Source organism: Lolium rigidum, chromosome 1 (genome assembly GCF_022539505.1).
Source record: "Lolium rigidum isolate FL_2022 chromosome 1, APGP_CSIRO_Lrig_0.1, whole genome shotgun sequence".
Classification (NCBI taxonomy): Eukaryota; Viridiplantae; Streptophyta; class Magnoliopsida; order Poales; family Poaceae; genus Lolium; species Lolium rigidum.
Window position 1 is genome coordinate 207,743,802 of NC_061508.1, and position 17,099 is coordinate 207,760,900.

The following is a 17,099-nucleotide window of genomic DNA, read 5'->3' on the forward strand; positions in this document are numbered from 1 at the left end:
AAACAGCGAGAAAACAGAAGCGGCACTTCGGCATCTTGTTAATAGGTTAGTTCCAGAAAATGCACGAATATGGCATAAAGTGTGCATAAAACATGTAGGTATCATCAATAATATGGCATAGAACATAAGAAATTATCGATACGTCGGAGACGTATCAGTAGGTATGGTGGACACAAATGGCATAGTGGTTGGCTCAAGTATTTTGGATGCATGAGAAGTATTCCCTCTCGATACAAGGTTTAGGCTAGCAAGGTTATTTGAAACAAACACAAGGATGAACGGTGCAGCAAAACTCACATAAAAGACATATTGTAAACATTATAAGATTCTACACCGTCTTCCTTGTTGTTCAAAACTCAATACTAGATATTATCTAGACTCTAGAGAAACCAAATATGCAAACCAAATTAGCAAGCTCTAAGTATTTCTTCATTAATGGGTGCAAAGTATATGATGCAAGAGCTTAAACATGAGCACAACAATTGCCAAGTATCAAATTATCCAAGACATTTTTAGAGTTACTACATGTAGTATTTTCCAATTCCAATCATATAACAATAACGAAGAAGAAACTTCGCCATGAATACTATGAGTAAAACCTAAGGACATACTTGTCCATATGCTACAGAGGAGCGTGTCTCTCTCCCATAAAGTGAATGCTAGGATCCATTTTATTCAAACAAAACAAAAAACAAAAACAAACCGACGCTCCAAGCAAAGTGCATAAGATGTGACGGAATAAAAATATAGTTTCAGGGGAGGAACTCGATAATGTTGTCGATGAAGAAGGGGATGCCTTGGGCATCCCCAAGCTTAGACGCTTGAGTCTTCTTAGAATATGCAGGGGTTAACCACCGGGGCTTCCCCAAGCTTAGAGCTTTCACTCTCCTTGATCATATTGCATCATACTCCTCTCTTGATCCTTGAAAACTTCCTCCACACCAAACTCGAAACAACTCATTAGAGGGTTAGTGCACAATAAAAATCCACATGTTCAGAGGTGACACAATCATTCTTAACACTTCTGGACATTGCATAAAGCTACTGGACATTAATGGATCACAGAAATTCATCCAACATAGCCAAAGAGGAAATGCGAAATAAAAGGCAGAATCTGTCAAAACAGAACAGTCCGTAAAGATGGATTTTATTAGGCCACCAGACTTGCTCAAATGAAAATACTCAAATTGAATGAAAGTTGCGTACATATCTGAGGATCATGCACGTAAATTGGCTTAATTTTCTGAGCTACCTACAGGGAGGTAGACCCAGATTCGTGACAGCAAAGAAATCTGGAACTGCGCAGTAATCCAAATCTAGTACTTACTTTACTATCAAAGACTTTACTTGGCACAACAAAACTCAAAACTAAGATAAGGAGAGGTTGCTACAGTAGTAAACAACTTCCAAGACACAAATATAAAACAAAAATACTGTAGCAAAATAACACATGGGTTATCTCCCAAGAAGTTCTTTCTTTATAGCCGTTAAGATGGGCTCAGCAGTTTTAATGATGCACTCGCAAAAGATAGTATGTGAAGCAAAAGAGAGCATAAAGAGGAAAATTCAAAACACATTTAAGTCTAACATGCTTCATATGCATAGGAATCTTGTAAATAAACAAGTTCATGAAGAGCAAAGTAACAAGCATAGGAAGATAGAACAAGTGTAGCTTCAAAAATTTCAGCACATAGAGAGGCATTTTAGTAACATGAAAATTTCTACAACCATATTTTCCTCTCTCATAATAACTTTCAGTAGCATCATGAGCAAACTCAACAATATAACTATCACATAAAGCATTCTTATCATGAGTCTCATGCATAAAATTATTACTCTTCACATAGGCATAATCAATTTTATTAGTTGTAGTGGGAGCAAATTCAACAAAGTAGCTATCATTATTATTCTCATCATCAAATATAGGAGGCAAAGTATCATCAAAGTAAATTTTCTCCTCAATGCTTGGGGGACTAAAAAGATCATGAAAACCAGCTTCCCCAAGCTTAGAACTTTCTATATCATTATCAACAATGGTGTTCAAAGCGTTCATACTAATGTTACTACCAGCATGCAAATAAGGTTCCATAGGTTTTTCAATTTTCGCATCAAACAATCCATGTTTTAAATCAGGAAATAGAATAAGAAGCTCATTGTTGTCCATTATGCCAAACTAGTGTAAACAAGAAACAAAAAGATGCAATTGCAGGATCTAAAGGAAATAGCTTCGAGCACACACACAACAGCGCTAGAAAAGTACTTTACCTGGGACCGGAGTATGAGTGCCTTTTACCTTTCCTCCCCGACAACGGCGCCAGAAAAGTGCTTGATGTCTACGGGTGCTTCTATTCTTATAGACAGTGTTGGGCCTCCAAGAGCAGAGGTTTGTAGAACGACGAGCAAGTTTCCCTTAAGTGGATCACCCAAGGTTTATCGAACTCGGGGAGGAAGAGGTCAAAGATATCCCTCTCATGCAGCCACCGCAACCACAAAGCAAGAAGTCTCTTGTGTCCCCAACACACCTAATAGGTGTACTAGTTCGGCGAAGAGATAGTGAAATACGGGTGGTATGAATATATATGAGCGAGTAGCAACGGCACCGGAAAAGTGCTTTGCCCAGGACGAGTAAACAAGCAGTAGTAACGCAGCAGTAGTAACGCAGTAAAACGAGTAAACAAGCAGCGATAGCGATATTTAGGAACAAGGCCTAGGGATTAGACTTTCACTAGTGGACACTCTCAACATTGATCACATAACAGAATAGATAAATGCATACTCTACACTCTTGTTGGATGATGAATACATTGCGTAGGATTACACGAACCCTCAATGCCGGAGTTAACAAGCTCCACAATTCAATGTTCATATTTAAATAACCTTAGAGTGCATGAAATATCAATTCGACTAAACCAAGTACTAACATAGCATGCACACTTGTCACCTTCATGCTATGTAGGAGGAATAATACACATCAATACTATCATAGCAATAGTTAACTTCATAATCTACAAGAGATCATAATCATAGCATACGCCAAGTACTAACACGGATGCACACACTTGTCACCATTACACCGTGCGGGAGGAATAAAACTACTTTAATAACATTGCTAGAGTAGCACATAGATAAATTGTGATACAAACACATTGCAATCATAAAGAGATATAAATAAGCACTTCACTATGCCATTCATAACGAGTGAATAAGTATTCTGTGAAATATAGCCTAAGAGACCCACACGGTGCACACACTCGTCACCTTTACACACGTGGGACAAGGAGTCTCCGAGAGATCACATAAGTAAAATTCACTTGACTAGCATAACGACATCTAGATTACAAGCATCATCATATGAATCTCAATCATGTAAGGCAGCTCATGAGATTATTGTATTGAAGCACATAGGAGAGAGATTAACCACATAGCTACCGGTACAGCCCCGAGCCTCGATGGAGAACTACTCCCTCCTCATGGGAGCAGCAGCGGTGATGAAGATGGCGGTGGAGATGGCAGCGGTGTCGATGGAGAAGCCTTCGGGGCACTTCCCCGCTCCGGCGGGTGCCGGAACGGAGACTCCTGTCCCCCGGATCTTGGCTTCGCGATGGCGGCCGCTCTGGAAGGTTTTCCGTATCGTGGTTCTTCGCATCGGGGGTTTCGCGACGGAGGCTTTAAGTAGGCGGAAGGGCAGAGTCGGGGGGCTGACGAGGGGCCCACACCACAGGGAGGCGCGGGCCCCCCTTGGCCGCGCCGCCTTGTGGTTTGGCCACCTCGTGGCCCCACTTCGTATGCTCTTCGGTCTTCTGGAAGGTTCGTGGCGAAATAGGCCCCTGGGTCTTGATTTCGTCCAATTCCGAGAATATTTCGTTACTAGGATTTCTGAAACCAAAAACAGCAGAAAACAGCAAGCGGCTCTTCGGCATCTTGTTAATAGGTTAGTTCCAGAAAATGTACGAATATGACATAAAGTGTGCATAAAAAATGTAGGTATCATCAATAATATGGCATGGAACATAAGAAATTATCGATACGTCGGAGACGTATCACAGCTCATGAGATCATTGTATTGAAGTACATAGAGGAGAGAATACCAACTAGCTACAGCTAGAACCCGTAGTCCATGGGGGAACTACTCACGGAGCATGATGGAGGCGATGGCGTCGATGAAGATGGCTTCCGGGGGCACTTCCCCGTCCCGGCGAGGTGCCGGAACGAGACTCGTCCCCCGAAACGGAGTTTCGCGATGGTGGCGGCGCCCACGGAGTCTTTCCGGAGTTTCGTCAATTGGTATCGAGTTTTTAGGTCGAAAGGGCTTATATAGGCGAAGAGGCGGCGCAGGAGGGGCAACAGGGTGCCCTCCCCATAGGCCGGCGCGGCCCTATGGTGTGGGGGCCCCAGGCCTCCCCTTTGACTCCCCTTCGGTGTCCTGGTCCGTCTCGGTGAATTATGATGTTTGGTCTTCGTTTCGTCGAATTCCGAGGATATTGCCCGAACAGCCTTTCTGGAACCAAAAACAGCAGAAAACGAGGACCGGCACTGTGGCATCTTGTTAATAGGTTAGTTCCGGAAAACGCATAAAATCATCATAAAGTGCAAGCAAAACATGTAAGTATTGTCATAAAACAAGCATGGAACATCAGAAATTATGGATACGTTGGAGACGTATCAGGCTGCATTGATTCTCTTCCTCGAGATGCACTTCGGTGCGATCATGCGGAAGGGCTGGTGCTATGGATGTTAATCCACGACCCTCAATCTGCCTACCTAGTTCTGGTGGGGCTAGCGGTCGGTGATGGCCAATAGTATGGTGACTACCGGGCTGGCTTTGAATAAAGGGGGTTTGGTCCTAGGATTCCTCTCACGCCATGACAAGGATCTGCTTGACGCCTATCTTCACTAATCTGGCCGGACTGTCGTGTTCAGGAAGGCTTCGTCGGCGAATTCCAATGGATGACATGCCTGGAGGTTGCCGGATTGGATGGGATTTTCATCGCGCGCAACCATATTTTTTCTGACTGTTTGGTTTCTGAGAGAGCGATGTGAAGCTTTGTTGCCATCATGAAAAGCTATCTGGCCTAGTGCTTAAGCAGTTCATTTCGTGTAGTTAAATTGGTTTGATTGGTACAGCTCTGACCAGATGTTCAGTCCATTGCTTCCTGTCGCCAGCTAGATACCTAACCCTCCCTCTCCCCCCGACCTAACCCTCCTCTCCCCCCGCGCCGGCGGCGCCGCGCCGTGCCGGGGCCCTCCTCCCCTGCCGCCGCCTCTTCTCCCTAGGGCGCCCTCCTCCCCCGCCGCCGTCGCCGGGAGCGCTGCCGGGCAAAGCCCTGCGGCGTGGCGGCGGCGGCGGCCTATCCTCTGGCCCCACAACCTGGAGGGCACGGCGGCGGCGTCTGCCCGGCCTCTCCTTGATGCGGTGGCGCAGGGAGGCGACGGCTATGGCGTCAATCTGCAGGCGACGGGCGGCGGCGGCGAGGATCGGGTCCAATCTTGGTCCGTTTGGGCCGGGACGGGTGTCGATCTGCCTATCGTGGCTCTGCCTCCTCGGCAGGGAGGCGTTCGTGTACATCCCTCGCGTCATGAGGAAACCTGGGGCAGCAGCCCCGGGCATGGTGGTGGTTGTCATCTTCTTCGTCGGAGGTGGTCGGCTAGGGTATCGACGACAGTTGCGGGATGATGTATACGTGCAGGATAGTGGAGCCGTCTGGCGTCATGGTGGCATCGACGGCAGGTCTTGCAAGGTTAATGCGATGATCTCTCTTGAAGATGGAGTTGAGGAAGACGGCGGGAGCAACTCCTGTGGCGTGTGCATTGGCGTGCACTGAGAGTCTGCTTGACTGGATGTGCTTCTCACCTGCTATTGGGCGGTTTGTGAAGACATTTAGTTTTGGATGATGTGAGTTGGTGTATTGTCACCATCTTCATCCCACTGTAGGTATAGTAAGGTTGCTTCGAGATTGATATTTGTATTGTTTCTTGTAAGGTTTCGTGAATAATCTAATAAAAAAGCCGTGTGCATTCTTTGGATGTAGAAGCTGGGACGATATTTTCCCCATTTCGAAAAAAAAAAAAAGCTCTGACAAGATGTAGGATCAGGCGTACCTAAAAGCTGTCTTGGAGTAGATAATCTAATAGGCTCAAGCTCAATGGCTTATTTTAGCCTATTAGTTCCTCGCTTTCTTACTTGAGCAGCTATCTGAGTAATCATGCTATACTTGCTTCTTTAGTTTGTAGCTGCTCGTTGCTTTAGCGATGAGTTTGTCGGCAGACTATTCAGTTCTGACGACAGATATGATATGATTCGTGTTGTGTTCGGGACAACATGCAGATTAATTCTCAAGGATGAAAATAAAAAATATAGTGTGCATCTATGTTTGGGTAACTAATTTTCATATACGCCGGATACGCTTGATCATTCTGTCGGATACGCTTGCCCGCTGGGGAGCGTCTTTGTCTTTGCCCCAACCACCAGAGCTTTGTGTTAGACTAGGAGACAACACTTTCTCGCTTCCTTATACTCCCACCGTTCTTATTTACTTCATGTTTTGGATTTAATCAAGGACTGCACTACCTAGCGACATCGCACATATCTTGATCCGTGCGGCGGCATGCTCCTCCCTCCTGGTAAACTATCACGGCCCACTAGCTCTGATAGGCTGTCACCTACTAGCTCAGGTCTATGTAGAAAAAATACTGCATGCATGTTGCCGTCCTCACATGGCGCAGAAAAACTTTGAAAAAGGCTACATGGTGCCGTAGCCTAGCATAGTCACACTGGTAGTACTAACTTAGATTAGCTATGTATGGTGAAACTTTTTAACAAGGTCAAAATGATCAAATCAATTAATAATACACTTGCCAGCAAACAGATGAATAGTTGTCAGACACATTACATTTGGTCGCCACTTCAAAGTTCAAACCAACGTGAAAAGCCTATAACTACAAAATACACTGCCTCACATTATACATGAACAATTGCCAAATAAATTGCACTTGACTGCCAGGAAAAAATAAACGTAATTAACATATTTTTACAATGTAATAATGTCACTGGTTATTTAGTGCCTAGTCGCCAAGTTAATTTTACTTAGCTGCCAAGTTTATAGTGCCTAAAAGTTAATTTTAACTAATTGCCAAAATTATACTAGTAATTGCAAAATTCTCAGTGTGCCTAGTTGCCAAAAAATTCTGCCAAATTTTCAGTGCTTAGCTGACAGGTTCTTATTTCCTAACTGCCAAATTTCTACCGCTTAGCTACCAGATTCTTATTTCTGCCAAATTTCCACCGCTTAGCTACCAGATTCTTTTTGCAAAAATAGTGAGGTTGCTTGCTAATCGGCAGACTTCAAATAGTTGAGGGTGTGATGAATTTCTTGTCCTCCAAAAAAAATGGCGACACATGAAACTAGGATGTTCACCAAAATCACTGGATAAAACCCAACAAAAACCAGATTATGGTTGTGTGCTCGATCCTACGTACTCATCGACGAGCCGTCCTTGGCATGCTCGGCAGGCGCCTCCCCTGCACTAAGAATGGACACATCCTCGTCGGCGGCGGCGCCCCCTTGCCAGCGACGAACGCCTCACGCTTGTTTCCTGTGGCCTCCTTGTGTGATTGTCGGCGGCGGAATCCCCGGCCTTCCGACCGGCGCCTCCTCCTTGCGCTCGTCGGCGGCGGGCTCCGTGATGTGTCCTCGTCGGTGGAGTCCCCCGCGCTGTCGACGGAGGACTCATCTCCGCGCTCGTCGGCGGCAGGCTCCGCGTCGTGTGTTTGTCGGGCATCCCGCCCTTCCGACGGGGACCTCCTCCTCGTGCTTGTCATCGGCAGGCTCCGCGCCTTGTGCTCGTCGGTGGAGTCCAGCGCTGCTGACGGATGCCTCCTTCTCGCGCTCGTCGGCGGCGGGCTGATGCTGCGTAATCGTCGGTGGAGTGCACGCGCTGCCGACCGACATCTCCCCGCGTTCCGCAGCGGCAGCGGCCCCCTCCTTCTGACAACTTTCCGGCCTCTCCGCCTAGCGCATCTTCTCCGGGGAGAGAGAAAAGAGAGAGGAAGAGATTATGTGGTTCGGAGCAAATTGTGGAGGACAAGTTTGGAAGGAGCGGGTGGTTGGGTCGAAGAGATAAGGTGTCAGCTGAGTAAGAGGAGCGATCGTTTTTGGCGAATCCTAAAGCGTCACACGAAAGAGCAGCCGGTGCGGCGCCTCTTCGTAGAATTTCCCTTTAATCAAAGTCAAACTCTGTAAATTTTAACCAAATATATACGAAAAATAAACGGAAGGAGTAGCTCGGGTCTCAACCCCGCTGTGTTCGACGTGGCCCATGGATAATGCTGAGGTAGAGCTGAAGCTTGAAGACTACTAGTTCGGTGGTGTAGACACTATCCAGGACCCATGACCCGCCGAAACCGGTTACACAGCTTGCTCTAGTTGGTTCCATGGTTTGCGCAGTTTCGGACCAAACCATGAACAGGCTTGCATACAGACATGTGCAGTGCGATGGCTTCAAGCAATTATCTCTTCCTCTTCAGCATCTCAAGTATCAGTTCTGGTTTCCTGCACACCTTACTTTCCACCCACTGCGGCGAGAAGGAATCGCCAGTAACTTTGCCAAGTCCCTTGGCCTTGCCTGAATACTTCGTGATCTTCAGCCTCTTCCTCCCTACACCTGCAGAGACCCTGAGTGATTCACCATTCCTCTTGGCGCGGTCGGTTGAGTTTGACGTGACGACGCCTCGACCCGACGACATTGGCGGTGCTAACATCCTTGAAATGCTTAGTTCCTCGAGCGCGAAGGTCTTGTCAGTGTCGCTGGCACAGTTAAGATCCTCCGACAACTCATCTGTCCTGGAAAATGAGCGGCATCCTTCATGCAGCAAGCCTGCATTGCCAGGTCCTGATGCTCTCCGAATCAACGTGGCTGCAGCTGAAATAGGCTTGTGTGGGTGGTTAACCGCCACTTGGAGAAGCGGATGCTGCTTCTGAAGAAAGAAATAGTCATAGATGAGCTGGCTTGTCGTCAAGCACCTGACAGTGCTGAGCAAGAGTTTCTCAAGCTGATTAATAATGGTTTCTCCTTGTTGCATTTCATTGTACAATGTGCTAGATAAAGTGAGCCATTCAGTAAGTTGATCTCCAATAATCTGCAAGGATGAGGTGGCATTTATCGCCAAGTTAGCACTTGGCAAAAAAGTACATGTGTTTGTATTATAACAATATAATAAAGTCGGTCCACTTAAAGAATACTGGAAAGATGGCACAAACCTCAAAGAGTAGAACAATATCTTTTGCCAATGTAAGATGCCCAACGAAAGTAGATAAAGATGAAAAAAACCTGAAGCATAATAAAAGCCAGAGATGTAATCAGAACAAAGAGCAGCTTTGTTTCTATTGAAATTAATCTGCAAGATTGTCATTTTAGTAAATCCAATTTACTTACATGTTTGTGACTTGGTGTTTTGCAGCTGGATTTGCTTTGAGACCAAAACTTGACAGTCTCATAAACCTGCACATGCGATGAAATTATTGGAATTATTACTGAAACGTCTTGAAATCATTGGTCATGCTAGGCAGGATAAACTAGAGTTGTTTCATCTAAAAGTATAATTCAACAAACCTGTTAACAAGCTTCAAGCAACTCAAGAAAAGGTTAGGTCCTCTGCATCCATCAGACTCCTGATTTGCTACTTCAACGTCTTGGTGGTTAGCATAGTTCAAAATTTGGGCATTCTCTAGTGCTCCAATAACTACTTCCCCAAGAACAGAAAGGATAGTAATGTCTTCAAACTTCTTCTCTAAGCAATACTCAATATTGGCTTGGAATGAGGACATATTTTCATCAATTGTGCGGATAAAATATTCAAAAAGGTTATCAAGGAAAACCATGTAAGAAGCCTCTAAATAATTGGAGTTCGTAAAAAGGGATCCATAAACCTCAATAGCCAGCTTCGCCTCCAAGTCTTGTGTCATCGGAAGATAACCCTTGGAACTAGCGAAAAATGGATAACAGAAGAACTGACAGAAAACATCATGGCCACTTGCGCCACAGCTAAGCTTCAAGTAAGACATCATTTGCTCATTCAAGCACTTTGACACTTTGTTCCACAACAGCAACCATTTTATTCTTAGCTGACTATCTACTGGATGCATGATCTGCATATACAAAAAAGCAACAGCAGCATGGAAGTTCTCCGGGAGATCAGACGAACAGATAATTAAAGCCAATTGATGGGCATCTCCATGTGACAACTCCCCGGTAAACTGAGTTACGACTGACAGAGACAGTGCAGTCAAGTAAACTGCTGGAGAAACCATCTCCATGTAAGCAAGTGGCCTGATTCTTGGATAAGATAACTTTGTACTGCATTCTGCATATTGCATCTCATTTATTTGTTCTATGTCTAAGCATAACTCGCACTTTCCAGAATCCAACATAGAATTATCCAGTTCCTCTATAGTACACTTGACAAACTGAAGACCAAATTGCACTAACACTGCTGAACTGTTACTCTTTTGCTTTCCTTCCAGATCCAGAAACACTTTCTTTACAAACTTGCATACCTTAGTAATGCATATCGCAACATTGTCATCAGCTAACTTTGAGTTACACTGAAGTCGAACTCCCTGTAGAAGCAACCTGAAAATTTGTGTTGTGGAGTCCATAATAGTTACTGCCATTTCAACAGCCATATTCTGAAGTAGTTCTGGATTCACAATTAAGCTAAGGATCCCCAACTGAAAATCAAGGCAGGTAACGTCCCATGGTAACCATTTGATTTGATGAACACCCAACAAGGCCTTGAGATGTGTACAAGTTTGGGATAGCAGGTTCTGATTCAATAGAACACACACATTCTCTCCAGGTGAGCTCAAATGCCTAACTCTTACTGAAACAAAAGCGTGAAAAAGGTTGATGCAAAATGACCACAGTGGCTTGTTCTTACTATGAAGTCCACTGGAGAAGATTATCTTGAGTACTGGCCCAAAAGCAGCCTCCAGAATAGATAAATGGTTAATCAAATCACCAAGTTTATATAGAAGGTAATGCCATGTGCTCAAGCAGGAGGAACTTAAAGTAATATTATGACTTCTCGACAGAACTGCACATAAAGGCATCATAATTAGTCTTATCTTTTTCATCTGGGCACTAACATGTGCTCTGGCTTCAATAGGAGACAGCACTGTCTCTTGATCCACATTTCCTAAAGCCTGTGGCGCAAAGAATGCATCCACCAAATTTCTCCAGCTAACCTGCAATTCTGAAAAGATTATCATATTATATTTGGAATATATTTTTCTTACAGGAATAAAGTGTACTTCACGAAATAGTTTAACTCACCATTGTGGTTATCTGAACTTGTGGATCAGGATCAGTAAATAACTGCTCAGGAACTTTAAGTATTTTATTAAGTAGAGGTCTAGTGCTCACTGCACTTGCGCCAAGTAAGGATACGAACCATCCCCATGTTTTCACTGCTTGAATTTTTTTCGAAGGTTCATTGAGCATATTAATCATAGAAGAGAGTAGCTTTTGCTCAAGGTCCAATGCTACTTCCTGCACAGCATGTACAAAGTAAAACTTGATTGAGGAACTGTTCATACGCAGAAAATAAGAAAATTGGAATATTAGATTGCACTAGAAAGTAAAAAAAAAAGGGTACAACAGGAGGTTGGTAAATAACACAATCAACATTGCAATAGGCAAAGTAGCAGAAGATGGTAACTTATTTAATGAGAAAAGAATCAGAGTCACAAAATTGTTGTAAAAAGACTAAATGTCAAATGTAACACAATCATTAATGTAACGGAGAAGCACTATTGTACTGTGCCAGATATTAACTGGCCTAAGTTAATCTGTTAGTAACTTTCAGTCTGCTTTCTCAAATGGGTTTTATAATCATTCCAGACAAACTGCAGGCAATTTCAGTGCTACACAGATAACAAAAAATTGTTGGTTTTTGTTTTCCCTAAGAAGCTCAAAGGGACATCTTATTCAGTACCAAACTCAATGCAAAACATTTCCACAGCCATGTGTGTGGTGGCAATTAAGTTTGTGATATCTGACTACGGTTATAAAGACACAACCTGGGTACTATGGTTGGCAACAACGAAAATAATGTCACCAATTAGAAACATATATTCAAAAATCACTATAGGAGACATTTTTCAGTTACCTTAGAAAGAGAAGATTGAGGAGGTAAAATAACTGATGACACTTTAATGAGACATCTTTCAGCCACATCCCTTTCCGGCTTCTCAGCACTTAAGAGTCTTCGGTATATCGGGGGAACCCACATGCTTGAGAGGTCCCTCATTCCTTTTGGATTTTGGCTAGCAAGTTTCATGGTAGCCTTCAGTAAGTATTTTCAGGCACAACCTTAGTCCAAGCATTACTAACAGATAATACATTAAACTAAAAAAAAGGAACAACAATAAAGTGCATGCTTTACACTTGTGGCAAAAGTGCTCATACTAAAAGGTAAAACCCTCCAACTTCGAAGATATTTTAATTATTGTGACAACATAAAAAGAAAGTAATGAGGCATGGAAAAAATCGAATGAGAGATCATCTATGAGCAATATGTTTTTCCACTTTGCTGAAGACGTGAAACAAAAGAGTAATGAATTCTAGTAATTACGAAGATAGCTTAGTAAATTAACATATTTCTGTGTTGCCATTGAAAATACAAGTGATGATACAAAGTGAACAGGTTCACTGAAATTTCATTAGAGAGAGAGGGTATGCATTTAACAGTGCGTAGTTTCAGTTGGAGGAATAACCTGAACTGCCTCAAATGTTGTAGACAAAGAACCAAATGGATTGTCAAGGGCATAAACAATAGCATTCAGCACGGGAGATGTTTTATCCTCTACAACCAAAGCCTCTAACTGTTGAACAGAAATGCACCAGACTGCAAGATTACAAATAGCCTGCAATAACAAAATAAGAGGAACACAACCAAATTAGTGAACGAACATGCACATTCTCCGCAACAAAACTGAACAAAAGAAACACTTGAAAATAGAAGAAAATGGTGAGCAGAATCAACCTTCATCTTGGTAGTCATGATCAGCTGAACCAAAGTAGCCAATACAGACTGAGCCAACTGTCCTGCAGGGCAAGAACAAACAAATATTATACCTAATCCTTCAAACCACAAATAATTTCAAGATCCAAAGGCATGTCTGAGCAGCCAAGCACATTGATCGGTTCAGAGGGCGATGTAATAAGAGATGGCAGTATATACTGATTTAAGAACAACAGAATAGAAAGGCTCTTCAATTGTAGAAAATCATGAACTCTCAAACACCTTCTAAGTGGAAGACTGGAAGGTGAACCTGCAGCCGTCCAAGGCCAAAGGCGAGGCCAGCAAGCAGGCTTATACAGGCTGAAGCCTGCCCTCCGAAGATGTAATTTTTTTTTTTACTACTAGCAATCTTCCAAAGGAGGCTCATTAGCCCAACTCGCACAGACACACAGCATCGTATCTAAGCCTCAAGCACCCATGACGCATCGGCATCGTATCCAAGCATCGAACAGGAGAGGCAGAGACGGAGGCAAGGTGGCGGGCCAGCGGCCACGACCAGCGAGGCGGCGAGCCAACGACAGAGGAGGGGCTGGGGTCCAGCGGAGCGCCGCACGCCCGCACCCAGAAGGCGACGCGCGGACGGCGGACGCACCCAGCCGGCAGCCACCAAAGGCCAAACCCTAGCGGTTTGCTAGCGGGAGTGGCAGCCGGCGTCCGGGCGTCCGGAGAAGTTTGGGCTGGGGCTGAGCAGCGTGCCGGCCTGCCGAAAGTCTCTGTGCACCGGAGAGAGGAGCGCCGGCCTGCCAGTGAGCATCGGCAACACCTTCTGTTATGTGGTATTAGTCGAATATTGGTCCTCCAATCCTCATATTATTTTGCTATCTCTCTGTTGCAAATTTGTAATTATGTACTAGCTAGCTCCAATTAATTTATCTATGTGTAATATATTTTCAGATTTGTTAAAATGAAGAGAAAGCCCGTGAGCATCCTTAGCTATTATACATCTAATTCTGTTGGTAGCACTCAACCTGAACCTGAGCATGTTGAACCTCAAGCTGAACCTCAACCTGAACCTGAACATGTTGAACCTCAAGCTGAACCTGAATATGAACATGAACCTGATCCCAAAATTGTTGAGAGCAATGCCACCACATTTGATGAGACTGATGAGAGTACAAACCAACCAAGTTAGCATATTCAAGAATTTCATCCAAGTCAAATTATTCATCATCCAGGACTTAGAATACCAATAGATGATTATGCCCCCGAAATTAGAAGTGATGTGACAAGAGCTTATTTGTTGAATGGGCGAAACAAAGCTGTAGGGCATAAATTCAAGAAGACACAAGATGGAATTATTTGGAGATCATTTCAGGCACACTGGTTGGATAAATTTGATTGGTTGGAATACAGTGTGGAAAAGATGGTTACACTCGTTGGAAAACAGGTCTGGATAATTTTAAAAAGCATGTTGGATTCTTTATTCAGCCAAGCCAAGAGCTTTTGTGAGACACATGAGATTGAAGTGCCAAATATGGATGATCATGTTGGAGCTTTGGGTCAAACTGTTCATACCACCAAGAACGCGACGACTCGACTCCACTATTACAAGGTTAGCATATTCAATGTTGCCATTGATGCAACTCTCGCTGAAGTGAATCATCGATTCAATGAAGTTTCCACCGAGTTACTTGATTGTATGGCCTGTCTTAGTCCAGGAAACAACTTCTCAAAGTTTAATGTTGAGAAACTTATTCGGCTTGCTGAAATTTATGCTGAGGACTTCACAGAAGCAGACAGGTTGTTGCTAAGAATTGACCTCCTAAGATTTCTTATGAACATTAGGAGAAGTGAATAATTTAATGGATGTCAAAATCTGTCCACACTTGTTCAGTTGATGGTTCAAACAACAAAACACACATATTTTCCATTGCTGTATCGTCTCATTGAGTTGGCTCTCATTCTTCCTGTGGCAACTGCATAGGTTGAACGCATATTTTCAGCAATGAAGATTATTAAAACAGATTTGCGCAATAAGGTGTCCGATGAATGGCTAAATGATTTAATGGTGTGCTACTGTGAGAAAGAGATATTCAGAAGCATTCATGATGATCAGATCATTATACAGTTTCAGAAATTGAGGGATCGTAGAGGACATCTGTCGCGGGAGTATGATGTGATTTCTTAGAGGTACATGTCTGTTTACTACTCCCTCCGGTTCATATTAATTGACTCTAATATAGATGTATCTAGACACATTTTAGTTCTAGATACATCTATATTAAAGTCAATTAATATAAATCGGAGGGAGTAGTTTTATTAGAGAGTTCACTTTGTCCTTTTGTTGTTGTTTCTCTAGTACTGGATGTATTAGTGTGTGATTTGTATGCTTTTAACCTGAAAATTTGTGGTATGTTGTCTTAATTAATTTTGTCTTATATATTGGCTTATTTTCTACCGGAAGTAGTCATTTAGTTAGTCGTCGTCAACTTTTAGCCTCCCCTGCAAATAATTCCTGGACTCGCCGTTGTCCAAGGCAAAAGGATATAGTTGATAACTAGATATTAGCTCCAAACGCATGCCAGAATGAAAATTGAGCAATAGTCTGGAATTAAACATCTAAATCGATCTCCAGGGCACCTACATTCCACCATGACTTGTTCACTAACCCTGACCCGGCCCAACCAAAACGCACATTTAACTGACGACCAGATGGATGCAGTTATCAGGAAGTGCTACTACCTGAGATGGTGGAGACGAGGACGGGGTGGTAGAGCGCGAAGCCGAGACACTTGAGGGCGGAGGCAGCGACTTCCTCGTCATGGTCGGCTGCGTCGCGCAGGAGGAGCGGAAGCAGGGCAGAAGGGGAAGCCGCGGCCAGGTCGGCGGCGGCGGAGGGGTCGTCGGCGCACGCGCGCTGCAGGTGGAGGAGGCGCGCGTACGCGACAGCGCGGTCGGGATCCGCCGCTATCTCCTCCACCTGCCGCGCCACTGTCGGCGGTGGCGGTGGCGGCGGCATAAGAAGGTGGATGCCGGGCCGGCGGCGGAGGCGGTTGCCTAGGGCTCTTTTGGCGCGAAAGGGGAACGACGGCAGAAGGTGGCAGTTTGGGCGTAATCCAACACGCAACAGCGGAAGCGGCTTTCTGGATATACGTCTCTCGCTGCCATTCCGTTGGATGAACAGTAACAAAAGGTCGAATTCTCAAAAAAAAGTAACAAAAGGTCGAGCTAAGATCAAAGAACATCGCCAAAGATACCGACTAACATTATGGGCACGTTGGGTAGGTTGGACGCCCTTAACTTGCATCGCTCTATTAAACTAGATTTAGATGTGCGCCTTGGCGCACGAACCCGTGAAGCTCTTTCCAATATTTATTTTATGTAAGCCAATATGGTTTTACAGAAGTTTCAGTTAAATTAAATGACTAACATAGTAACAAATTCAGAGTCACGCTTTGGCGCATAGCCCCATCTTTCGGATTGATGAATATTTTGTAAAACACTTTATAATACCTTCAGAGGACAGCAAGGCAGCAACATTAACATGATTGTCGGAACCAATGCAAAACTGCACATATTAGTCTAACCGACCAGATAACACCTTGTGTTTGCAAAAGGGATCAAACAACAAAATCGAATAGAATATAAACAACCGCATGGTAGAATGCACAACAAATTTATAGATACAATCTTGGTTTAACTTTAGAAATGTTTGACTGGACGCATCAGGTACTCGTTTTTATCTTCAGGCTCTTTAAGTTGAGCTCTGTAGAAATCTGTGATGACCGTGCAAGTTGTTTCTTCAATGCATGTGCTATTTCATAATCTGTAGATTAGATTCCAGACACTTTCTAGCACCTTCCAGCAGCAATGTAGTCTTCAAACTAAGATAAAAGAAGGGGCGAGAACACTTTCATTAGGAAGATTAGAAACATCATGATGTTTTTACCAAGGTCTTTGCATACTCATATTTTCATTACAAAGTAAACATTTGGTCCAGAGAAAATAATTCAATTTATGTAAATCAACATCGAGTAAGTAAACATGTGGTACAGAGAAAATAATTTAATCGATGTAA

At 43.8% G+C, this 17,099-nt stretch overlaps 1 protein-coding gene across 1 annotated transcript; it reads right to left on the reverse strand.

Moving 5' to 3' along the window:
• Nucleotides 1-8,264: 8,264 nt before the first annotated feature.
• On the reverse strand, nt 8,265-16,040 carry LOC124654489. Its single transcript, XM_047193491.1, has 9 exons — nt 15,764-16,040; nt 13,043-13,104; nt 12,774-12,923; nt 12,167-12,343; nt 11,332-11,547; nt 9,610-11,243; nt 9,433-9,498; nt 9,258-9,327; nt 8,265-9,136 (listed from the first exon to the last, which is right to left on the reverse strand). Exons 1-9 carry the CDS (start codon nt 16,038-16,040, stop codon nt 8,507-8,509), a joined length of 3,282 nt encoding a protein of 1,093 aa, XP_047049447.1. The 3' UTR covers nt 8,265-8,506.
• Nucleotides 16,041-17,099: the final 1,059 nt, after the last annotated feature.